Source organism: Nicotiana tomentosiformis, chromosome 1 (assembly GCF_000390325.3).
Source record: "Nicotiana tomentosiformis chromosome 1, ASM39032v3, whole genome shotgun sequence".
NCBI lineage: Eukaryota > Viridiplantae > Streptophyta > Magnoliopsida > Solanales > Solanaceae > Nicotiana > Nicotiana tomentosiformis.
In genome coordinates this window covers 37,598,588-37,625,603 of record NC_090812.1, presented here as the reverse complement: position 1 = coordinate 37,625,603, position 27,016 = coordinate 37,598,588, and the positions used below count along the sequence as shown (strand labels likewise).

The 27,016-nt window shown below is 40.8% G+C and overlaps 1 protein-coding gene across 1 annotated transcript; it reads right to left on the bottom strand.

Annotated features, from left to right (window-relative positions):
• On the bottom strand, window positions 1-27,016 carry LOC104085242 (multisubstrate pseudouridine synthase 7). Its single transcript, XM_009589236.4, has 20 exons — window positions 26,763-27,016; window positions 25,956-26,037; window positions 25,676-25,873; window positions 25,368-25,582; window positions 10,921-10,993; window positions 10,610-10,666; window positions 9,279-9,358; window positions 9,107-9,169; window positions 8,849-8,936; window positions 8,096-8,198; window positions 7,824-7,927; window positions 7,349-7,422; window positions 6,435-6,499; window positions 6,143-6,315; window positions 5,023-5,090; window positions 4,882-4,942; window positions 4,045-4,082; window positions 1,668-1,736; window positions 777-1,125; window positions 1-619 (listed from the first exon to the last, which is right to left on the bottom strand). The coding sequence occupies exons 1-20, from the start codon at window positions 26,981-26,983 to the stop codon at window positions 590-592; spliced, it is 2,211 nt and encodes a 736-aa protein (XP_009587531.1). The 5' UTR covers window positions 26,984-27,016; the 3' UTR covers window positions 1-589.

Here is a 27,016-nt window from a genome sequence, read left to right as displayed (position 1 = left end):
GAGAAACAACCATGAAACTAGCAGTAATAGCATTTTGTCCAGATGAATAATTAAGCATAATACAAATTGGAATTTTCGCTTGTAAACACTACAAAAGTGTCTTCTAATAGAGCTTCAGATGATGGTACATCCGATTCAAATTGGCTCTTACACTCTACCTCAGATTTTCTAACCCCTATAACATCAGCAAACTTAAGTAAATTAAAAGGAGAAAAAGAATAAAAGGTGGCTACGCAATCCAAATGAAAGAAATAAGCCTATAACATGTCCCCAGTTGGAAGGGGCAGAGAGCTGAAAACTGTAGAAGATTGCCTTCTGGAACACAAATGCAATTGGCAGACTCTGAATCACATTGATCACTGGAAAACAATGTTCCCCGGAAACTTGCGGATGTAGATTTGGGATCAACGGAATGAGAGAGGGAGCTCCTCATGCAACTTTCTCAGTCGGATTTCTTTATCCTAGTAGAGTTTCAATTGCGAAGTTTCTCCTCACCCTCTTTATGGGCAGGGAATTAGACGAGCAGGCAGGTACTTGGTGGAGCTAACCACTTGACAAGCCAAGACTTTCTTTGTTGCTGAGCATTTGCTTATTCATTTAGAGACTTGTGAAATGCAACCTGCATAGTAAGTATGAATTATTAGTTTTCATTCATGCACCACATCAATAGGAGTCGCTCCTATTAGAGTACAACTATATCACTACTATCATTATGTGCAATATGAAGAAGCAACAAAAATTCACACTGAAATGGTAAGTACTGTCAATTAACATACAGAAGTGGACGTTTTCAGCAGCTCCCTCACGGCCATAGTTGCATAGCAAGAAGCTGGTAGTGTAAAGCTCAGCTTGAGAGCCATCTGGCTCTCCTGAGCATTACCACCACTCTGAGATTCCTCTGATTGCATTCTCGCTTCACTGTTAATCTTTTCCTCACGACTTTTTCCTGGAAGCATGTCACCACCTTCAAAGGTTGCTGAAGATGTACCATAGTCAGCAGGAAGTTCCTCGCTTCCATTGGCTGAGTTATCCTCTCTGGCCTTGCTTTTCTTTACTGACTTGGCAATGACATCAAAATCTGTCTCAGCTAGAGGTATAGTTCCATCAGTGTAACTAAGCAATTCCCTACAAAAACAATAAATGGCTTAAAAAACGAAAATGGAAACTTGTCCAATACAACAATAAGTTACAAGCTCACATCGACGGTTTGCGCATCAAGTGCGAGAATCAGAATTCTAGAAAGTATATCCAAATTAAATTTTTGTAAACTGGCATATATTACTCAGATCAATCATGAATTCACAATTACATCTCTGACACAGAGCAGCTTACTGAGATTTCAATTCATTTTAAAATCTGAAGTGCATTCATTATGATAATAGTAGCAAAAGTACTAATAATGTTGAGGTACATTCATATTGATGATTATAATGAATAAAAATAGTTAATAACAATAAGGGTAGTTGGCAAAATTATTAGTATTATTATCTTGTGGTGGAAAACCCAAGGTCTCCAAGGATCCAAACAAACCCTAACACAGCAAATCGCACAAGATATGTTGCAAGCCCTTGGGCTGCTGAACAGAATTCAAGCAAACCCGGGAGGGATGGAACAACATGACAACAGAGTAAACTGAAACTAGCTATGTGCAACCATGTCTGACCTACCATTCAAAATCCTTCGGCTTTTGAAACACACGTCTGTAAGCTCCGGTCATATTAGTTATGGAGAATTCCCTGTAACAAAGAAGAGGACCAGACACAAATGAAGTAGTCATAAGGGAGGGTTTGAGTTCAATAAATAACATTAGATCATCTATAGCAACAATTATAGAGACCGTAGAGTAGAGAAATAATTCTTTTATCTTCCATAACTTCAGACTTCGGTCTATTCTAGGGTTAATGCTAATGAAAGCATAAAGTAACGCTTTTTCCACACATGATCTCCTTTTTACTAATTTACTTCTTTTTCCTTTTGTGCAAGAAATCTATTATGCTAAAGAAACATACAGCAAAGAGAAAAGTAAATCAGATGGTATCATGGCCGTAGACATGATTTCTGCGAGGTCTTTTGAGAGAGAACTTTATAGATGGCACTTTACCTCAACAGCACATTTAACAGATTTAGGTAAATTCTTACCTGCATCTTGATCAACGGGCAGTTTAGCACACAGTCTAATGCTCTAAAAAAGAGGTATTCTAATCATTAATTTAGTTGGTTCCTATTCATCTATGGAACATGAACCATTTCTGGTAGATTAGAGAAGGCCACAGAGGATAATATAAAAGCTGATTTGTTGATGACAGACGCCAAGGGTCAAATTATAGTTACAGATTCAGGGAAACACCCAGCTCGGTGGTTATCGAAGATGGTAATATTCGTTAGAGTCTGAACTTCCCAGGGAAAGGAACTAAGATGATGCCAATCATCGAATAATTTATGCCAAAAAAGACCAGATTTAAAATTGAGGAAGGCCGGAAAGCAACCTTCGATGAGTAGAGTAGCCCAAAACCACTAACATCCATTTGGAAATCCTTACACAAACGATGAGGGACAAGCATAGCATTCTCTAACAATGGCGCTGAACAGCAACAGGCACTGACATGTTACTGGGCGATGGCGGCGCGATAAGTGAATAGTGATGTGTCGCCAGACAGCGATATGGCGCCAACTAGACAAAGATGTGTTGCTAGATGGCAGTACCACACAAATATACACTGCTAATTTGACAGGTTAGCTTTGGCAATGATGACTTGACAGGTCATTAACGAATTAAATCAAGATAAACTTGAAATTGCAAGTGGTGCCGAAATAGTGGTGGAAACAGATCAAAATAGTGAAAGGTGATATCAAAACGGTCATATAGAAACAACCAGCATTGCAAAAACGGTCACTAAAAAGAGTCAACTCAAGACTACCAAACTTAGGAAAGTAGGAAAAGTTGTGTAGGTCTTGATACCATATGGAGAAAGAAAATGAGAGAAATTTCTTATATCGCTTTGGTTATGAACAACTTACGAGGGGCCTCTTATATAATATATAGGAGTTCAGGCGAGTAGAAATAAATAAAGTTTTGACTTAAATAAGCAAGAGAAGTTATGTGATCAGGAAAATTGCCAAAATGCCGAGATTCCTAGTTATGACAGAAACAGGAAGAATACTCTACACTCACCGAGAATGAATTTAGAGTATTCTGGCATAATTGCAACAATTCTGCTGACTTTAAGAGTTGTATACCATAGGCCCTCCCTGTGATATACTGATATTGTAGGGGGAATTATAGTGAAAATAATATAAGGGAGCTGGATCAGGGGGAAGCAATGGATTAAAAAAAATATTAGACATAAAGCAATACGATATTGGGGAAAGCGGGAGAAGAGAGTAAACTCTTAAATTGGGTTGGAGAAAATAATTTTGGACTTTGAAAAGGGTGTGGGGCTGCCATTTCAGGGTTACAAAGAGGGAGCAATAGATCTCTTATCAGATACACAACATGCTGGAGAGACGCGAGCAGCGAGGAGATTTACGAGTGATGAGGGTGAAACTGTACTAGCCGAGAGCATTGAGAAACATATAATGCTATATAAATATCAGCGTGCCAAGCATGGGAGAGGAGACAGGAGTGGAATAGGAAGAAGGAAATAATTGCCTAGGTTGAGAAAATCCTCGTGGCAATATATATTGAAAAGATCGCATGCATGTTGAGATAATAACCATTCTTCATGTAGAATTTATTCAGGAGTTAACCATAAAGGTTATGGGGACATTCCCAAGAGGATCATACAAAAAATGGAAAAGGGACAAAAGAGATAGACTTTGTTTGATACTGTTTTTTTGTTGATACTGTTTGATGCTATGTCTTTTAATGCATATTATATCGCATTGTGTAGCTAGTTTAGCAAGCTGGTTAACGTTTGTGATTTATTGTACCGTATAATACTGACTTGATGTACATTCTAAAAGATTTATTTACCAAAAAATCATCAAGCAGCTAATGAAAAAGTGGATCAATTATTCAAATTTAACGAAACATGTTTTACTCACTTGATCTTATGCGCAGTCTCTGTCAAGCTGATACCATCCTGACCAGTAATGAATGTGAGTTAGAAGGGAACAAAATAAAAGAGAGTAGATATGCGCCAGTCATCACAAGTGGACTGGACGAAGGTATTGATAACTTCACAGGCAAATCTCTTTAAATCATTCTACTTCTCCATGTACTTCAAAATTTAAATCAGAAGCTAAATGCACTTCTTGAATTGCAAAACATCGTTATATGAACTAGATTATGGTTAGTTGGTCATCATTGTAGCAGAATGTTAATAATCCTAATATGAACCAAGATATGATTGTCATATAGATATACGGAAAATCATATGAGAAAGCTGAATTTTGTTCGGCTTTGCACGCTTTTTTTGTTAGAGCACTTAGACGCTATATAGAAACTATAAATAAAGTATTGCAGATAATTTATATCACTCAGGAAAAGAGCTTGAAAGGAAAACGTCGTGCAGCTTGGTTGCATTTTCTCAGACAAATCGAACAGGCAGATTGATGCCCAGCCAGAGGAACAATCCACAGAGAAAAGGAAAAAGGGTGCTCAAAGAAACAAGAGCCTGTTAAATAGGAGTCAAGTCCTTGTTCATAGCTACAGGTCTATCCTCCTCAGTAATAGAATGCCATGGTACTGTCAAACCCAGCTAGTTTCAAGTACCATGTAGTTTCTTTCTTTAGAAAGGAACAAACAACTCACATCCCTCACTGCATCTTTCTTTTAACAATGTCACGCCAGAACAAATAAGGAAAAAAAGGTAATAATTGGCAAAGTATAATTGAGCACATGCATCTACGAACTCAACAATTTGGATGAAGAAAAAATACCTTCTGTGCCAAGTCACAGTAAACTTCCCCAATGTCATTTGATGGATAAATAACTCTAGACCTGCCATTATAATATGTCTCACAAACAAAAGCAAACAATAACTCAAAGAATATTATAAACTTTCTATTATCTTATCTTACCCAGGCAAAGGTAGAAGTACATCTTCGATGGTATATGTACCGGATATAAGGTCTTCTTCATTTATAGCCTGCCAAAAGGCAATTATCACTTGACTTATATTAGACAGATGAGAACTGCTCAGAAAAAAAAACAAAGGTACCAAACAATACCAGCAACAAGTACGCCTCAATACCAAGCAATGCGGGGAAATTCAATACAGAAGAGGTACCAGAACAGAACCTTTTAATCAATTTAACTTCTCTCTTACCTCTCAGCAACCTCAGTAGGCATGAGTTTGCAGACACGTGAACTTTTTAATATTAAAATTAAAATGGATGCAGTGTTAAACATCATAAAAGAAACTATTCCAGTAGTCCACCATATCATAACTATAACTGACAATCCTGCAGAATATATAGCAAACTAACAACATTCTGTTCACTGTACAACTGGGTAAATGGTGATCATCCAGGTTACTAAGTTGCATTTGGCATCCTCCTTTTTTTCAGCGCAAAGGATTTAGCAAGCATCATGCCAGTAGAAAACATAGAGAACTTCTAGTACTTATTTTTATTTTATTTCTATAACATGGCCTAAGATGAGATGGCAAAACATGGTCAGTAAGGATTCATATAGCCTACCCTACTTGTTGGAACTGAGGCATAGTTGTTGTTGCATAGGGATTCAGCAGCAGTCTCTTAAAGCCAAGTTGTAGCAAGCCACTAACCATCCATGCAAGCAAGTTCATGTCTATGAAGTCTTAACCCTAATGATCACTTCACCATTAAATGCAAAATCATAGTGATATAGGCTTATAATTATATGTGTATCCCCCCTTTGGTAATTTCATTGGGACATACTCTATACAATACTGTCAGGGAGGAACTTCCGTACAAAATGCGGGCTTGTTTCGAGTTTTATCAAGCTGGAGACCTGGAGAGTGAGCTAGGGAGTTAAAAGGCCCTTTTTTTTAATCTTACTAGGGGTTCTTATACCCTGTCCTCTGCATATGAAATGAGAGTTACGCGTACTGATGGAGGGAATACATAAGAACCAAGCTGTCATGCAATGTTTTCATAGAAGCTCTTCGCTTAGAAATTTAAGGAAAATCTCTTGTGCTCAGATAACCTAGATACCAACCTTGACTGATATATTTTTTTCTTCAGGAAGATCAGTCTCTGAGGTCTCATCCAGATTACTATAATCATCCATGTTGTTGCCATTCACGTCTTCACATTCAGCAACAAAAGTTTCTCTCTCTTTAGGTTGTTCCTTTGAATAAACCAGATCTCCCAACACAACTTGGTCAAACCCTATGATATGGGGCAATGAAAACACACGAGAATCAGTGGTACAGTCAAGTACCCATAAGTACATTCCGATCAATATATATACGTAAGAAAAATAGTTAATAGAAGTTGAAAACGCAAACCATGCTTTTGCACTCTCATGCTTGCTGCATGGTTCCAAAGATAACTTTGATAGCTATGTACATACCTAAAAAGGAGAAGATATGTATCATATAAAAGCTCAAACTTGAAAAGTTATGCATGACCCTTTTCTGTACCCTCAGCCCCTTTAAGCCCATTAAATCTCATGATCAATTGATATTTACGGCTTTACACTCTTGGAAGAAGCTAGAAGCTGTAGAGCTCTATGAAACTGGATAGCTTTTCAATGACTAGGATGCTTCATCACCTTCTTTAACTCCGCAACTCTGGTTTAGAATCAGGCCAATGGTTGCACGGTGTTTACCTTATGGCCCAAACGAGTTATTCTTTGAACCGTACGGTCATAGGTTTGATACATAACCAAAAAAGTGTAAAGGACTTTTAGATCTTATAGTACTAGAAAAGTTCAGGTACTAAGAAGAACTTTTCAAGAATTTAAATACAAGTAACTAAGGGCTGTGGAAAAGCTTAGGGAGGAGAGATGTTTTCTCGATGAAGTAGCAGATGGTGACACCCAAGTAGTAAGCTGCTACCGAATACGGACAAATTCAAGAAACAATAACAGCTTTAGCAGTAAGAAAGAAACTTTGACTTGAAACTAACAGTAGTTCAACAAAACCAACGAGCAGGCATTGGCTCTACTATTGCCAGAACTGATAACTTAGCGTGCTATGAAGACACCTTTTTCAGAGAGCTCAGAAAAGGAATTATTTAAATGCAAATCTCAGATAGATAAAACGTGTTCATAAACGCAAAAACTCAAGTCAAGGGAAGTGACTAGGAAGAATGACTTGCATGTATTTGCACTTTCTTGGTTCACCTTTCGATCACTAAATTTCAGATAAATATGTCAAGTACAAGAAGAATAATGAATCCTGCTATGAATATCACTTACATCATTCGGAGAGTCCTTGGTATCCCCTTCAGAGCTTGTAGACAGTTTCCAGGAGATTTTTTCAGGCACTGCAACTTTATAATGTTGACAGGAAATGTCAATTGTAAGACATAATAACACAATCTCGTACCACATATATTGCTCAATTATAAACATTGGAACAAAAATATAAACTTCTGCTCTCTCTAAGAGAAACTCAATTACTTTGAAAAGTCAAGGACAGCACAAATAATGCAATGCAGAATGTCAAAAAAAGCAAAATACAAATTTATAAATTAAAAAAGGTAACGCAAACTTAGATTATTGCAAGTGATTAAATGGTGACACTCATCATGAGCAACAACATTCACTTACTTTTGGGAAGTCGGACTTCTAGGTATAATAATAGAGGCTGACTTCAGCTTTATGAAAATTATAAATAATAACTAAAGGACTCAAGTGAGAGATAAACTCAGTGTTGTTGACTGGAACTTACAATCGCCCTTTCAGCAACCAGATGTCGAGGTAACTGCCTTAGAGTCCCATCAATGTCACCACTTTCCTTGTAATACTCCCTCACTGTACTGATGGCATTCTTCTGTATTCAAGGTTAAAGCTGAGGAGAACAATTCTTTTCTACAGACACACATAATACTGCATATTTTTGTAATACAAAATTGTTGGGGAAGAGAACTTTCATGTTTAAGGGTTGAAAGAACATGAAAATAAGAAGCAAAATTATGGATAAAGTGAAATAGCAAAGGATATCCCCTTCTCTTGGATCAAGAATCAAGCTGACAGCAGCTTTCCACTCTCCACGCAATAACGCAGCTCCAATTAGATGGGTTGGCACAGAACTGCTGCCAAACCGCTACACCATTTGCATAGACAACAAGAGCATGGTACCCATCAAAATCTTGGCATATTGGTGACTTTTCACAGTTCACTTGCCAGTCAAAAGTCAAACTCAGGCTTAGCATATGAGGGAGGAGTTTCATGTTTTATTTTCAAAATTAAGAACTTCATTAAAACTCTCCAAAATCCAAAGAGAAAAATGAAAAGCCAAGAAAAAAATTGAAAGAGTATCAAGGAGTCAACCAACATTAACCAAAAAATGTCATTAAACACGAATACTAATCTGCCTTGATCATGTCGAGTACGGGCTTTTTGTTGGTCATTAAAATGCCATGAAGTGCACGACTACGATAAGCCCCAAGCATAACAGTAATTTCAAAATTGTAGCTCATATTTATCCCACATGCTGACACACTTACGAATTGACTATACTGTCAGGGAACCATATGCACATATGACTGAGACATTGGAAGATGAAGAAAGGAACATGCATTAGTGAATTTCTCTGAAGCAAAATAAGGTTGGAGGGATTCCAAGAGTTTCTATAAAAGCTCTTCTGAAAGAGATCCTTATGAAGAACAACAATTGAAAGGCCTAGACTGGATTTCAAGAAGAGCTAACTTATCCACCAAACCAAGATAAAAAGATCTGCATATTACAAAGTACCTGTAAACCAAAATAGTTTATAAATCCAAGCTCTCCTAGGGCAACTGCTGATGCTTTAATTATATCCTCAGAATCTGCTGACACTCCCCTGAAAAGATTGCAGTTTCAGCCCATCACATAACATGTCATATAATCAGCAAGCTTTACAATCATACTTCAAAGAACAAGGAACAAGGGCAAAGAAAGGAAAATGGTATTCATGTACTGTCTGGAGCCCCACAAGAAATGGACAAATGAAATATTGAAGCATAACTATACCGAAGTGTTATAGTAAATCGGTTCCCATAAAGCTGCCCAAGCAGAAGCCCTTCTTTAACATGGCTGTAACAAAAATGGAAGTAATATTTTACATGAGAGAGAGAGAGAGAGAGAGAGAGAGAGAGAGAGAGAGATTGTCATAAGACCATAGACACCAAGGCATTGATCTCACCAAAAGTCACCAACTTTGATTCCAATCAATCTTTCGTTGAGAGCTGCTACTCTACTTGCTCGTTGCTTGAAAACAGTAACCTATATTGTGAAAATTGTGAGAGCTTAGTGATAGAAAAAGATAACACTAAATATGTATCCCCACATAGAAAAAGAAAAAAGTTGTCGTGAGAAATAGAAAGAATGGGGGAATGAGGAGGTGAATATAGATATTACTTGTCCAAGCACCACCAAGTTTTAAATCAAACTACACCAACAAAATCTAATTTTAATGAATTATTTGTGACAGAAAACTATCAAATAGATATTCTAGATAAAAGATTTTGCTTTCTGGAGAAAAGTGATCTCCCAATTTTCAGAAATTCATACTAAACAACAATAACGTTTGAACCGTGTAACTATCTTATCATTGAAAGCTCAAATTGTTCAAGAAACACAATTTATTTAATTTTTTATGTCTACAGCAGCCCCCTCACGTGTGGGCTTAATATTTTATCATGAGCCAAGCACATAAAAATGCTTTTGATTACAGTTGGCGGTGAGACTTGAACCCAAGTCATGAGGATCATGAGGTGAGGATCACCCACCATATAAGGAGACAAACCACCCATCCCCCAACTAATGTGGGACACTTAACATGGGGCCAGACATTGTATAAACCAATAATAGTGATGGGCCTGGCTCTAATATTATGTTGAATTATGTAACCATATCGTCTAAAAGCTTAAATTGTTAGAGAGTGCATTTCTATCTACTTAATTATGTCTTCGCCATGCCCCATCAAGTGCTGGACTAGTTCTTTTTCATGGACCAAGCACATGAAATTTTTTTGTATTATAGGTTGTTTAACGACTTGAATCCAGGACCTTTGCCCACTATTGAACCATGTTTATGTGTGTGAGTATCATCACATCTAAAAGCTTAAACAGTTAGAGCAAGTAAAACTTTTATTTAATTAATTATGGCTCAACACACCTCATATTCGGGTTTGATTCTTTGTCATGGGACATAAAAGCATGATAAATACTTAAAATTGACAAGCATCTTCAGACTTAACCCAAACCAACATGCTCAAACATGACCTATACCTAAAGGAAAGATTTCCTTCATTTTTGCAACTGTGATCCCCAACATTCCCCTTTCTCAAACAAGAAAAAGGCCGTATCCTCTCAACTTTGTGTTGGGTTTCCATTGTTGCAAATAATTATGTTCATTAAACAGAAACATATGACGTAAAATTGTTGACCATTATGACAATTTTTTTAGTTTTTACTCCAAAATGAAGATCCAAAGTCAATGGCGAAGAAAGAAAATGATGACAAGAAAACGTACCCTCTGGGTTGATACAGCACGCTTGTCTTTAGTACCAGCAAATCCAAAGGACCTAGGCTGCCAGATCAGCCATAAAAACAATCATATCCCTGTAGCCTTACAGCTTTTCTATATCAAGCTATCAATAACGCAGAACTGCTTGTATGTTGCAACACACATCTGACAGCAATGCAAACACCGGACGAAGTTTTTCTTTTTAAATATTTCGTGTTTAAACCCAAGTCTCCGTTTGAAAAGCTAGAAACATGTGCCAAAGAATTTTGTTTTTTCAACTGGAAGAAGTTCTTTCTAGGAAATTGCATGTCACCAACCTGAACGCCGAGCATCTTTGCTATAACGTTTAAAGCTTCCTGTGTATCCTTGTTCTCCTTGAAAAGATGAAACCTGAAATTTAGATTTTGCAACAACACTCTTTCAAATACTCTTCAAGAGCAATGTGATGTTAAAACAACACAATGCTTTCTAAAACTATGAAGGTTAGAGAATAATAAATAAATAAATAAATAATTATCAAGAGAGAACCATAAAATTTAATGTGTAAGATAAAGAGAATTTTTGTTTAAAGATGTTAAAGATCTCGTAACGGTATGAGTCGAAGTAACGAAATCAGAACTTAATATATACTGCATTACAGACCAGCAGGAGTAAGGAATATTATATGAATAATTGGAGTTCGCTTGAGAATCCCTTTTATATAGCTAACTGGCTAGCTGGAAAGATGATTTTGGTTGAGCTAGATATCACTTTGTACATACTCTTTGATACCATCTTGGAGAATTGTTTCAATTACCACCCAAAAAGACAAAGTAGTTTGACTACTCCTAAAATATATTACTCAGCAAGTCTTCTTTTCCAGATTGTTCGACTTTTCTAAGATGGTATCAAAACCGGAGTTATATGTTTCCACCTTTTTGTCGTTTACCTCGATTCTCCTTTTTCCTGATTCTATTCGTTTGGTCAGTTCTTCGAACATCTTAGCAATTTCGGGATTAGTCCCCGACTCTTGCTCATTTGACCTTACTATAGCTGGTTCCGTTATGTGGGTGACTTCTCGGGGTGGACTGGGCTCCAGCCTACTTGATACCTGGGTTTGATTCTGCAACTGAGCTATCGCTACCTGTTGAGCTTGCAACATTTTGAAAATCATACGCAAGCTGATTCTGCTTTCCTCAACGTTATGGGTTTCTCGAGTTGCAGATCGAATACCATCAAAAAAGCTATTTTTAGGTTCTGAACGTTGGTTTGTCTCAATGGCCATATGTGAATTAACGTCTAATGGTACTTCGAATTGAGCTCTAACGGAGTCGATAAGTGGCCCTTCGGCCCCGGGTGCCGAGTTGTTATTCTCACCTTGAAGACCAGCTTCGTTGTCGATAGGTAAGGCCATTTAATTGAGAAATCGTCGTGGCTAATCCGAAATCAAAGATACTTCCGAAAACAAGCGTAAAATGGTGTGTTTTTGTAGATTCGTATCAAATAACCACTATTATCCTTAGCCCCATAGTGGGCGCCAAACTGTTTACCCGAAAAATGGATAGAGTTAAATTTGTACGTAGTTCTAGGGGTATGTGGTATAACTTTACACAAATCATAGGAATGAATAGAAATATTGAGGGTTGACTGTAGAGAATGAAAAATAAACAAATTTGGAAAGAAGATGATTTATGGAATATGCAAGATAAATCAATCTATGAAACTAAAAAAGGATAACTCTCCAATATAGGAGTGTATGATATCTCAGTTACAATGTATGCAACCCCCTTAGTCCTTTACAGGAATATAGCCATCCCTTTTATAGTGGGGAACCCTACTTTAGATATAATTAAAAATACATAGTGGGGAACCGATGATAAATCAGCTTTTTCCTTATTCCCATCGCGATTCTCCCCCTTAATGCGGCTGTAACAGCTCTTGTCTATGAGCTCGATCCTGATCGGACTCGGTATCGGTTGATATTGGTCGGTTTCCAACTTTAGAGCTCGATGCGGGTTTGAGGTCGATGCTGACTCGGGAGCCAGAAATGACTTGGGCTCGGTATTGGTTGGCCTCTGACCCTTAAGCTCGATTCAATCACATCTCATCATAGTTTGATTCGGACCCGAGCTCGATAATGACTTCGAGCTCGGTGTTTAACCTGTACCTGAAATCTGAAGCTCGTCTGTGCCATCTTTGGATCCATCTTGATTTTATGAAGACTTTCTTCGGTCCATTATGATTCCATCTCGATCAGACGTACGAAGGCTGAAATCAGTTTCGACCGTATACAGATATTCCATTTGTTTATCGGGAAGGATGCAGCGAGAAACGATATGATTTCCCAACGGCCCGATCAGATATAAGCTGATGTTTACATCGGACTCGATCATGATGCAAGTGATAGTTTTCCCGTCGGTTTAGTTTTCTAAGGCATTTAATGCGTGTCAGACGGTGGTCGGCCACCGCTGATGTTGAACCACCATTGCTCAATCTATAAATAGCCCCTCCTTTTACCATTTATCACTTATACATCTCCAACTTTTCCAAGTTCTTCTTCTGAGTTCACCTATAAATCTGTAATCTTTTACTGCAAAGTCTCTCTTAAAAAACACCAAATTTTTGTTACCTCCTTCTATTTTCGATCTTTAAGCCAAAAATAGTGAAAACATCAAAAACCATTCCTCAGAAAGAAAAAGCTTCATTTTTGCAGCCTGCCGCCTACAAAACACCGGTGGAGCCACGACCTGAGGAGTGCGTTCCTGGGGCGTGTGTTCTTACCTCTGATTTTAAGGTCGACAAAGGCTCGTCGGTTCCCGGCCGATGTGATCCAGTATCAAGTTATATGTGTTCGATAACCGAGGGGCACCTCGAACAGCTAAAGAAAGATTGCAATTGGGAGAACAAAGAAATAGTAATCCCGTCTCCTGAAGAAGACATCACCACTTACGTGAAAGGGGTTTTAAGTGTGTATACTTACCCTTTCACATTAGGTCCCTTCGATACTGTTTTTATCTATTTCTGCCGTCAATACCAAATAACCCTAGGATAGATCCATCCTTTGTTTTGGCGGATCATTATTTTGATCCATTACTTCGTAAACCCTAGGATGCCTTTCACCCTCGACCATCTCAGTCGACTATACTGCCCTCGCCTCTTTCGAGGCGGGTTAATAAAACTTCAGCGTCGGGCTATCAAGGTCCTGTTCTCGAGTATAGACGAGGACAAAAATCGAGGCTGGATGGGCAGGTTTGTTCCAGTGAAGACTTCGGACCTGATTCCGATTGAAAAGACGCCATTTCCCGAGGAGTGGAACATGAAGCGTAAGTGTAATTCTGCTGCTATCTCCTACTATTTTTCCCCTTCATTTCTTTCTCACCGATATCCCCTTTCTGTGATGCAGCGGTTCCTTGGATGCCCGGTGCGATTGCCGACCTTAAGAACTGGGTACGGGGTCTAGCTTCGACCTCCACATATGCCGAGCTCTCATGGCGTGATTTGTCAAAGGGCCGATGGTAGGCCAAAAATCATGGTAAGCCTCTTTCTCGTATCTTTGGTAATTCAAACGAGATGGTTTCCATATACTTAAATAAATTTTCCTATATGTAGGTGTGGGAAAAGATGCGGTTTTGAGGCCCCCGCCCGGTGAGGAAGAGGCCTTTGGCCCTTAAGCTCGATTCATTCACTTCTCATCATAGTTCGATTTGGACCCGAGCTCGATAATGACTTCGAGCTCGGTGTTTAACCTGTACCTGAAATCTAAAGCTCGGTTGTGCCATCTTCGGATCCATCTTGATTTTATGAAGACTTTCTTCGGTCCATTATGATCCCATCTCGATCAGACGTACGAAGGCCGAAATCAGTTTCGACCGTATACAAAGATATTTAATTTGATAGGTCATCCATCACATAACTCCTTACATATATGTAGAAATGCTCATCCAAAGTTTGGTCTTATGCGTGCCCATTCAAAACTTTAGTCTATCATGAAATTTCAAACTTGACTTGGACATAGGGCTCTCCTTAGACCCCACATCACTCATAATATTCCCCGTATACTTATTATCATATCCAATTGATATCCATTATATTAATAGTCCTCGTCTGCACACAAAATAATATAATTAGCGCACATCAACTTTCTTAATAGCGCTTACGTACGCCAAATTTTTTCGGGGTTTTACATTCTCCCCCACTTAAGAACATTCGTCCTCGAATGTTTTAAAAGTCCCTTATAAGAATAGAGTTACCATCGTTTTACCTCCAACCATTATACATAGGCACTTATGACTACATCGGTCTCATACATCCTTTCCAAAATTTCAACTTACTTATGGCCCTTAAAATTTGGCTATCTTTACGAATTCTTAAAAGTTTCGACAGAGTTTCCCCTATAACTGGGCCTATCCACCGGCCAGAGAATCCCAGAAACAATCCTAAACAGCATATAGATAACACCACATTGCACCATATACATGAAATCAACAACTATGACTCTCGAGGCCAACTGTATGACCTTGCTTACCTTGGTCGTATCCTTGACTTGTCATTCCTCCATTACGAGGACGATTGAGCACCTCACACCTTATAAGCCCCTAGGACGATTCCCATATTTTCGTGTGGTATAGCCCACGCCTTCCGCGTGGGCCCGGGCCCCTCGGACCCATACCGCCTGAAATTTTTCCAGGCCATTAAATACGACCTAAGGAACCATAGTCACGCCCCCACCATGACCGTTCCTCATGTTTTTGCGTTTTACAGCCAAAAAACTAAAATTCAGCCCGATTACCATATTTTCGTGTGCCGCCTTCCGATTGGATCGGGCCCCTCCAGAACCGGATCGCCTTTAATTTTTCCAGGCCATCAAATACGACCTAAGGAACCATGGTTACCGCCCCGTCATGACCGTTTCTCATTTTTTTGCGTTTTATGGCCAAAAAACTAGAATTCCGCCCTATTCTCATATTTTCGTGTGCTATAGCCCACGCCTTCCGAGTGGGCACGGGCCCCCCGGAATCGGATCGCCTATAATTTTTCCGGGCCATCAAATAAGACCTAAGGAACAATAGTCACCGCCCCGCCATGACCGTTCCTCATGTTTTTGCGTTTTCCGACAAAAAACTAGAATTCCGCCCGATTCTCATATTTTCGTGTGCTATGCCCACGCCTTACGAGTGGGCGGGGGCCCCCGGACCCCGATCGCCTAAAAATTTTCCGGGCCATGAAATACGATCTAAGGAACCATAATTTGCCGCTCCACCATTACCGTTCCTCATTTTTTTTCGTTTTACGGCCAAAAAACTAGAATTCCACCCGATTCCCATATTTTCGTGTGCTATATTCCACGCCATCTGAGTGGGCCTAGGAGGCCCGGACCAGAATAGCCTTAAATTTTTATGGGCCATCAAATACGACATAAGGAACCATAGCCACCGCCCCGCCATGACTCTTCCTCGTTATTTTGCCTTTTACGACCAAAAAACTAGAATTCCGCCCGATTCCCATATTTTCGTGTACTATAGCCCACGCCTTCGGAGTGGGAAAGGGCCCCCCGGAACCGGATCGACTACAATTTTTTCGGGCCATCAAATATGACGTAAGAAACAATAGTCACAGCCCTGCCATGACCGTTCCTCGTTTTTTGTATTTTACGGCCAAAAAACTAGAATTCCGCCCGATTCCCATATTTTTCGTGTGCTATAGCTTACACCTTTCGAGTGGGCCGGGACCCCGGACTCGGATCGCCTAAAAAATTTTCGGGCCATCAAATACAATCTAAAGAACCATAGTCACCGCCTCGCCATCACCGTTTCTCGTTTATTTTGCGTTTTACGGCCAAAAAATTAGAATTCCGCCTGATTCTCATATGTTCGTGTGCTATAGCCCACGTCTTCCGAGTGGGCAGGGCCCCCCGGACCCGGATCGCCTAAACCTTTTCCATACCATGAAATATGACCTAAGGTACTATAGTCACAGCCTTACCATGACCGTTCCTCATTTTTTGTGTTTTACAGCAAAAAAACTAGAATTCGGCCCGATTCCCATATTTTCGTGTGCTATAGCCCACGCCTTCCCAATGGGTTGGGGCCCCCGAACTCGGATCGCCTAAAAAATTTTTGGGCCGTCAAATACGACCTAAAGAACCGTAGTCACCACCTTGCTATGACCGTTCCTTATTATTTGCGTTTTACAGCCAAAAAAATAGAATTTCGCCCGATTCAAATATTTTTGAGTGCTATAGCCCACGCCTTCCGAGTGGGTTGGGCCCCCGGACTCGGATTGCCTAAAAAATTTTCGGGCAATCAAATACGACCTAAAGAACCATAGTCACCGTCTCGCCATGACCGTTCCTCATGGTTTTGCGTTTTACGGCCAAAAAACTAAAATTCAGCCCGAGTACCATATTTTAGTGTTCCACCTTCCGAGTGGGTCGGGCCCCTCCAGACTCGGATCGCCTTACATTTTTTTGGGACATCAAATATGACCTAAGGAACCATAATCACCACCCCGCCATAACAGTTCCTCGTTGTTTTGCGTTTTACGACCAAGAAACTAGAATTCCGCCTGATTCCCATATTTTCGTGTGCTACATCCCACACCTTCTGAGTGGGCCCGGGCCGCCCGGACCCGAATAGCCTTAAATTTTTATGGGCAATCAAATACGACCTAAGGAACCAAAGTCACCGCCCTGCCATGACCGTTCCTTGTTGTTTTGCTTTTTACGGCCAAAAAACTAGAATTCCGCCTGATTCCCATATTTTCATGTACTATAGCCCACGCCTTCCGAGTGGGCACAGGCCCCCCGGACTCGTATCGCCTAAAAAATTTTCGAGCCATCAAATACGACCTAAAGAACCATAGTTACTGCCTCGCCATGACCGTTCCTCGTTTGTTTTGCATTTTACGGCCAAACAACAAGAATTCCGCATGATTCCCATATGTTCGTGTTCTATAGCCCACGCCTTCCGAGTGGGCAGGGCCCTCCGGACCCGGATCGCCTAAAATTTTTTCAGTCCATGAAATACGACCTAAGGAACCATAGTCACTGTCTCGCCATGACCGTTCCTCATTTTTTGCGTTTTACAGCCAAAAAACTAGAATTCCGCCCGATTCCCATATTTTCGTGTGCTATAGCACGCCTTCCGAGTGGGCTGGGCCCTCAGACTCGGATCGCCTAAAAAATTTTCGAGCCGTCAATACGACCTAAAGAACCATAGTCACCACCTCGCCATGACCGTTCCTCACTGTTTTTGCATTTTACGGCCAAAAAACTAGAATTCCACCTGATTCACATATTTTCGTGTGCTATAGCCCACGCCTTCCGAGTGGGCCGGGCCCCCTGACCCCGATCGCCTAAACTTTTTCTGGGCCATCAAATTCGAGCCAAGGAATCATATTCACCGCCCCGCCATGACCGTTCCTCGTTGTTTTGCAGGTTACGACCAAGAAACTAGAATTCTGCCCGATACCCATATTTTCGTGTGTTATAGCCCATGCCTTCCGAGTGGGTCGGGCCCCCCGGACTCTGATCGTCTAAAAATTTTTTGGGCCATCAAATACGACCTAAAGAACCATAGCCACCGCCTCTCTACGACCGTTCCTCGTTTTTTCGCGTTTTACGGCCAAAAAATTAGAATTCCGCCCGATTCCCATATTTTCGTGTGCTATAGCCCAAGCCTTTCGAGTGGGTCGAGCCCCTCGGACTCGGATCGCCTAAAACTTTTTTGGGACATCAAATACGACCTAAAAAACCATAGTCACCACCTCACTATGACCGTTCCTCGTTTGTTTTGCGTTTTACGGCCAAAAAACTAGAATTCCGCCCGATTCTAATATTTTCTTGTGCTATAGCCCACGCCTTCCGAGTGGGCAGTGCCCCCCGGACTCGGATCGCCTAAAACTTTTTCGGGCCGTCAAATACGACCTAAAGAACCATAGTCACCACCTCGCCATTACCGTTCCTCATTGTTTTTGCGTTTTACAGCCAAAAAACTAGAATTTCGCCTTATTCCCATATTTTCGTGTGCTGTAGCCCACCCCTTCCGAGTGGGCCCGGGCCCCCTAACCTCGATCACCTAAATTGTTTTCGGGCCATCAAATTCGATTTATGGAACCATAGTCACCGCCCTGCCATGAGCGTTCCTCGTTGTTTTGTGTGTTACGGCAAAGAAACTAGAATTCCGCCCGATTCCCATATTTTCGTGTGCCATAGCCCATGCCTTCCGAGTGGGTCCGGACCGCCCGGACTCGGATCGCATATAATTTTTTCGGACCATCGAATATGACCTAAAGAACCATACTCACCGCCTTGCCATGACCATTCCTCATTGTTTTGCGTTTTATGGCCAAAAAACTAGAATTCTGCCCGATTACCATATTTTCGTGTGCTATAAGCCCACGCCTTCCGAGTGGGCCCGGGCCCCTCGGACCCCTACCGCCCAAACGTTTTTTTTCCAGGCCATCAAATATGACCTAAGGAACCATAGTCACCGCCCCACCACGACCGTTCCTCATGTTTTTGCGTTTTACGGCCAAATAACTAGAATTCAGCCCGATTACCATATTTTCGTGTGCCGCCTTCCGAGTGGGTCGGGCCCCTCCAGACCCGGATCGCCTTAAATTTTTCCAGGCCATCAAATATGACCTAAGGAACCATAGGCACTTCCCCGCCATGACCGTTCCTCATTTTTTTGCGTTTTATGGCCAAAACACTAGATTTTCGCCTGATTCTCATATTTTCGTGTGTTATAGCCCACGCCTTCCAAGTGGGCACGGGCCCCCCGGAACCGCATCGCCTATAATTTGTCCGGGCCATCCAATATGACCTAAGGAACAATAGTCACCTCCCCTCCATGACCGTTCCTCATGTTTTTGCGTTTTCCGACAAAAAACTAGAATTCCGCCCGATTTTCATATTTTCGTGTGCTATGCCCACGCCTTCCGAGTGGGCGGTGGCCCCCGGACCCCGATCGCCGAAAAAATTTTCGGGCCATGAAATACGATATAAGGAACCATAGTTTACCGCTCCGCCATTACCGTTCCTCATTTTTTTGCGTTTTAAGGCCAAGAAAGTAGAATTCCACCCGATTCCCATATTTTCGTGTGCTATATCCCACGCCTTCTGAGTGGGATTGGGCCGCCCGGACCCGAATAGCCTTAAATTTTTATGGGCCATCAAATATGACCTAAGGAACCATAGCCACTGCCCCCGCCATGACCGTTCCTCGTTGTTCCGCCTTTTACGGCCAAAAAACTAGAATTCCGCCTGATTCCCATATTTTCGTGTGTTATAGCCCACGCCATCCGAGTGGGCAAGGGCTCCCCGGAATCGGATCGCAGACAATTTTTTCGGGCCATCAAATACGACGTAAGGAACAATAGTCACCACCCTGCCATGACCATTCCTCATTTTTTGCGTTTTACGGCTAAAAAACTAGAATTCCGCCCGATTCCCATATTTTCGTGTGCTATAGCCCACGCCTTTCGAGTGGGCCGGGCCCCCGGACTCGTATCGCCTAAAAGTTTTTCGGGCCATCAAATACAACCTAAAGAACCATAGTCACCGCCTCGCCATCACCGTTCCTCGTTTATTTTGCGTTTTACGGCCAAAAAACTAGAATTCCGCCCGATTCTCATATGTTCGTGTGCTATAGTCCACGCCTTCCGAGTGGGCAGGGCCCCCTTGACTCGGATCGCCTAAAATTTTTTCAGGCCATGAAATATGACCTAAGGAACTATAGTCACCGCCTTTCCATGACCGTTCCACATTTTTTGCGTTTTACAGCCAAAAAACTAGAATTCCGCCCGATTCCTATATTTTCGTGTGCTATAGCCTACGCCTTCCGAGTGGGCTGGGGCCCCAGGACTCCGATCGCCTAAAATTTTTTCGGGCCGTCAAATACGACCTAAAGAACCATAGTCACCACCTCGCCATGACCGTTACTCGTGTTTTGCATTTTACAGCCAAAAAACTAGAATTCCGCCTGATTCCCATATTTTCGTGTGCTATAACCCAGGCCTTCCGAGTGGGCTAGGCCCCCCGGACTCGGATCGCCTAAAAAAAATTTGGGCCGTCAAATATGACAAACAACCATAGTGACCACCTCGCCATGACCGTTCCTCATTTTTTTTGTGTTTTACGGGCAAAAAACTAGAATTCAGCCCGATTACCATATTTTTGTGTGCCACCTTCCGAGTGGGTCGGGACCCTCCTACCCATATTTTTGTGTGTATAGCCCACGCCTTCCGAGTGGGCACGGGTCCCCTGAACCGGATCGCCTACAATTTTTCCGGGCCATCAAATACGACCTAAGGAACAATAGTCACCGCCCCGCTATGACCGTTCCTCTTGTTTTGCGTATTACGGCCAAAACGCTAGAATTTCGCCCGATTTCCATATTTTCCTGTGCTATAGCCTATGCCTTTCGAGTGGGCCGCCGACCATAGTTACCGCCTTGACATGACCGTTCCTCGTTTGTTTTGCGTTTTACGACCAAAAAATTAGAATTCCGCCTGATTCCCATATGTTCGTGTGCTTTAGCCCACGCCTTCCGAGTGGGCAGGGCCCTTCGGACCCGGATCGCCTAAAAATTTTTCAATCCATGAAATACGACCTAAGGATCCATAGTCACCGCCTCGCCATGTTCGTTCCTCATTTTTTGCGTTTTACAGCCAAAAACCTAGAATTCTGCCCGATTTCCATATTTTCGTGTGCTATAGCCCACGCCTTCCGCGTGGCCTGGGCCCCCCGGACTTGGATGACCTAAAATTTTTTCGTGCCGTCGAATACGACCTAAAGAACCATAGTCACTGTCTCGCCATGACCGTTCCTCATTGTTTTTGCGTTTTACGGCCAAAAACCTAGAATTCAGCCTAATTCCCATATTTTCGTGTGCTATAGCCCACACCTTCCGAGTGGGCCCGGGCCCCACGACCCCGATCGTCTAAACTTTTTCGGGCCATCAAATTCGACCTAAGGAACAATAGTCACCGCCCCGCCATGACCGTTCCTCGTTGTTTTGCGTGTTACGGCCAAGGAACTAGAATTCCGCCCGATTCCTATATTTTCGTGTGCTATAGCCCATGCCTTCCGAGTGGGTCCGGGCCGCCCGGACTCGGATTGCCTAAAAAAATTTTGGACCATCAAATATGACCTAAAGAACCATAGTCACCGCCTTTCCATGACCATTCCTCAATTTTTTGCCTTTTACGGCCAAAAAACTTGAAATCCGCCCGATTCCCATATTTTCGTGTGCTATAGCCCACGCCTTCCGAGTGAGTCCGGGCCCCCTGATCCAGATCGCCTTAAATATTTCCGGGCTATTAAATACAATCTAAGGAACCATAGTCACCGCCCCGCCATGACCGTTCCTCTTTTGTTGCGTTTTACGGCCAAAAAACTAGAATTCCGCCCGATTCCCATATTTTCGTGTACTATAGCCCACGCCTTCCGAGGCGGTTGGGCCCCCCGGACTCGGATTGCCTAAAATTATTTCGGGCCGTCAAATATGACCTAAAGAACCATAGTCACCACCTCTCCATGTCCGTTCCTCATTGTTTTTGCGTTTTACGGCCAAAAAACTAGAATTCCACCCGATTATCATATTTTCGTGTGCTAGCCCATGCGATCTGAGTGGGTCCAGGCCGCCCGGACTCGGATCGCCTAAAGTTCTTTAGGGCCATCAAATATGACCTAAAGAACCATAGTCACCGCCTTGCCATGACCATTCCTCATTTTTTTGCCTTTTACGGCCAAAAAACTAGAATTCCGCCCGATTCCCATATTTTCGTGTGCCGCCTTACGAGTGGGTCGGCCTCCTCCAGGCTCGGATCGCCTTAAATTTTTCTGGGCCATCAAATATGACCTAAGGAACCATAGTCACCACCCCGCCATGACTGTTTCTCGTTTTTTAGTGTTTTACGGCTAAGAAACTAGAATTCTTCCCGATTCCCATATTTAAGGGCTTTTCAGCGGAATTAAATATTTAAACAAGTATAAGAAAAGCCCTTAAAAAACTTACAAGTTTTATTGATTGAAAGTTAAAAACATTGCAGCGGAAAATATTAGAATAGTACAGAGTTTAGAGGTCTTAGAAAATTTGGAAAATTTTCTGATGCCTCTTACAATGGGGAGAGGGAGTCTTAAATAGACTAAAGAAAAGATGCCTTTGATCTTAGGCGTACAAATGTGCGGTCTGATTTAATCGACAATCTAAAGTGGTCGACAAACAGAAATGGGTGGTCCACTCTTTTTAAAAGCAAACAGTAAAAAGCTGTCTTCTTTTTCAAAAGGTGAATAGTGAAAGCAAGATTCTTTTTTGTTGATGGAGACTCTGTCGGTCTTTGCTGATGGAGACTCTATCGGTGCAGATTTAGTCGTAGTTTGGGTCCATGTACGCTAAAGCAATTCCCTTTGGGTCGCACATATCACCATTACTGCTTTCTCCTGTAGAAGCAGCATCTTCAATCAATTGCATGATTTGATCTTCTTCGTAATTTTCAATATTTTGTAAAGTTTGTTTCAGCTTTTCTTTGAGGGCTGCCTTGGAAGGTGAAGCTTTCTGGAAGCTTTGCTGGACGGGCTTCTGAGCTTTGGGGACTTGTTGTTTAGGAGTCCACCCCTTGATCTTAACTTCTTTAGACAGATATTTGATTCTGTCAAATTCTGCTTTAATAAAATTCCAGCTTACGATAAAGGATATCCTCTTCTGGACAAAGTATTTGCACATTTTAATGTGCTCTGGTAAAGTAGAAATGGCCTCCTTGGTCTGAAAGTCATCAAACCTGTTGAGGAATTGCTGGGGGAGGATCTCTCTGTTTCCTCCGAATAAGTTCCATCATTCGTAGAACCATCTAGGAATTATAGCTTTAGTAACATCTAAGCTATACTTGACAAACCAAGTATGTCCTGGTCTAAGATACATAAAATTAAACCATGCTGCTTTGTAATCGTGCCAGCAATAAGTCTGGGGACGATGAGTCATGGTGAGTGCAACTGGTGTGTGCAGGTGATCGGCAAACCACTCAAACGGTGATAAAATTTTCTTAATAGTAAACCTAGAATAATTAATAAATCCTGGTCTATTTTGACATAAAGTATGTTCTACTTCAATGGAGTCTGTATCAATGAGGATGGCTTCATAGAATCTCCTCGTCTTGTATGAACTTTCAGTGTCCACGTAATTAAAATCCGTATAACAAGGTTTGATCAGGTCTTCTAACCTAAGACCTTCATACTCTTTGTCTAGAGCCAGAATGGATAATACCTGGAGGGTAATATATTCGAATTTTTCTTCTTTTTGAAGATCTTCTTGTGGTGTCTTCTTAACTGAAGGATTGACTGCTTCTGCAAAAGTCTCTGGGACTTTCATGGCGTAGCTCTCTTTTGTCTGAACTGTAGAGCTAGATGTTGATCCTTTTTCTAAAGGTTTTGGTTGAGGTTTTGTAAGTTTCTCCGAGGGAACTGGAATTGGTGCTGGTAATTTTGGGTATTCAGCTAGAGCTGTATACCGGTTTTGGAAAGAAAGTTGTGGCCTTTGAGGGCCTGATGTTTTGGTAGGAGTTATGGGAAGAGGGACAAATGGTCTAGCCATTTGTGGTTTGTTGATCTCCTTTCCTTTGGAAGGAGCGTTAGGTCTGATGGGCCTCATTTTTTCCCTGTAAAAATTCTCTTGTTAGAAAATCAGGTAAAGAATTTTCTTCTTCTTTGATAATTTTATTAGGAAAAACATTGTTTTTCGTATTAATAAACTGTCTCAGCATATCACCTTTTTAAAAGATGAAATAAAAGTTAAGAAAATCGAATAGATTTTAAAAACCCCGGAGATAGTTACTAAGATAGCTAATCTTCAAAACAATTTTGAAAAAGAAATATGTTCTGATTTTCCTAACGCTTTTTGGGAAAGAAAAAAGCACTTAGTTGAACTCCCCTACATTGAAGGATTTAATGAACAGGTCATCTCTACCAAGGCAAGACCTATTCAAATGAATCATGAAATGATGGAAACCTGCAAAAAGGAGATTTCAAATCTCCTCAAAAACAGCATCATTCGTCCCTCTAAATCTCCTTGGAGTTGCGCTGCATTTTATGTTAACAAGAGTGCAGAGAAAGAGAGAGGTGCCCCACGATTAGTTATAAACTATAAACCATTGAATGCTGTCCTTAAATGGATCAGATATCCCATCCCCAACAAAAGGGATCTTCTGAAAAGAACTTACAAAGCCAATATATAAAGTAAGTTCGACATGAAATCTGGTTTCTGGCAAATTCAAGTAGCTGAGAAAGACAGATACAAAACGGCGTTTAATGTTCCCTTCGGTCAATACGAATGGAATGTGATGCCATTTGGGCTCAAGAATGCCCCATCAGAGTTTCAGAATATCATGAACTCCATCTTTAATGATTACAGTTATATGTCTATAGTCTATATAGATGATGTTCTTATATTTTCTGATAACATAAATTCTCATTTCAAGCACCTCAACACCTTCCTGAAAGTTGTTAAGAGAAACGGTTTGGTAGTAAGTGCCCAGAAGATCAAACTCTTCCAAACCTCTATTAGATTCTTAGGTCACGACCTTTACCAAGGATCTTATAAACCAATTAGAATGAAGAAAATAGAGATCATATTTTCTCTTTGATAAATAGAAAACCTATCTTTGTATGTGATGCAAAAATCTACACAGAACAACAAGCAAAAGATACGTAGTGTTGTAGATCTGTATGAAAATCTCAAAAAGAAGATCTGTACGATAAAGTAGAGACAAATACAACTACAGAGTTTACCTAAGGAACTTGCCAAGATGTTCTGGCCAACTGTCTGAACCTCTACTGTCATAAGGTTTATCATTTCGGTCTTTCCTTTTCCTAGAGAATCTACCCCTTCCATTATTCCCTCCCTTATTCAATCTCACACGAACACACTTTGATGAGTCCTCTGGTCCATCAACAGCATCTGTTACAAGGAATTTTAATCTTTCCTTGAAAAAATTATGAATTGCCTGAAATGTATTAACATATCAGATATAGATACTTCCAAAAGGAACCATATGAAGCCAAAAGAAACAGAGAATGAGTATGTGATAAGGACTAACAGTACGATGCAATTTATCTGAACTTGGTGAAAGGACGACGGATTCATCACTGACATCGACTCCAGAATTAAGTTTATCAATAAGACCCTTAAGCTTGTCAGCATCAGAATTGCCAGCGAGAGATCTGAAAGATTCTATCTCAGTCACATAACTTTTGTTCAGTTGATCAGATATATTTACGTCCTTGTCCTCTGAACACTGGAGGGGGAATCAGCTCATATCATAAACCAATTTTAAAATGAGCATAAAGGTCACTGAGAAGAAATTAAAGTCGACTTACCACCTCCGCTGGAGCCTCCAATGAAGTCAAATGAACAACATTTCCATCTAAATCCACTTCATTTACAATGAAGTCGGAGTACCTAGAGATAAAACAAAACAACCATAAAGATTAACCCATTTTCCCAAGATAAGCAAGAAAATCTCCCAAAAACCCACCTTCAAGAATGACAAAACAATGTCAAATAAAACTCTGTATCTTTAGTTACAGCACATTCATGGTTCAAATATAAGAAATTTAAAAAATTGCAAAGCAAAAGCTGCCTGAAATATCAAGAATTTGCATATAGAGTTCATAATTGAAGATACCCTAAGTTTTTGACTTCCTAAGAGTTTGCTTTAAATGGTATTTTGTCTTTGTTATGTACCAATTACTCTCTTTGACAGGACAAAACAACAGTGTTACATATGCATTTCCTTCAATAATATAGTAAATATTCTAGATTTTGAACTTCAATTAACCCAAAAAGATGAAATTTTAGGTCTATTCATTATCTACGCATTCTCAGATGAATATAAAGTAAATCTCCAAACAATTTTCCAACCTTATATTCAAATTTCAAACATCAAAAAATTTTAAAAAAAAAAACACACATTTTTTTCATCAAGAATTGGAATGAAATAGCTTATATAAATCAGAATGAAGAATTCCCAGCTTATCTTCACTCTTCAAAGCATTTTCACTACATCCTAACACTCTTTACCAATTCCAACTAATGTTATACCCCACCCCATATGGAAGTACACATGCAAATGCAGATACATAATTAAAGAACCAAATAGCTTCAAGAAAGAAAGAAAAAAAGACCTTTGTTTGAGTATGCCACGAAAGCCAGGGAGCTTGGAAATGTAGCAGGAGATGCCCACATCGGATTCATCCATAGTTTTCATCATAGTAGCAGGCAAAAGACTCTGATCAAAAAAGCTGTTGTAATGTTTTAGAATTTTAGGGTGACCAAGAACTTGTTGCAGGGTTTTTGTTAGTAGCTGCTGATGACTCCGGAGTTTGGAACAAAGGGTTTTTAGCATTAGTTGAACGGTAGAGACCTAGGTGGAGACCAA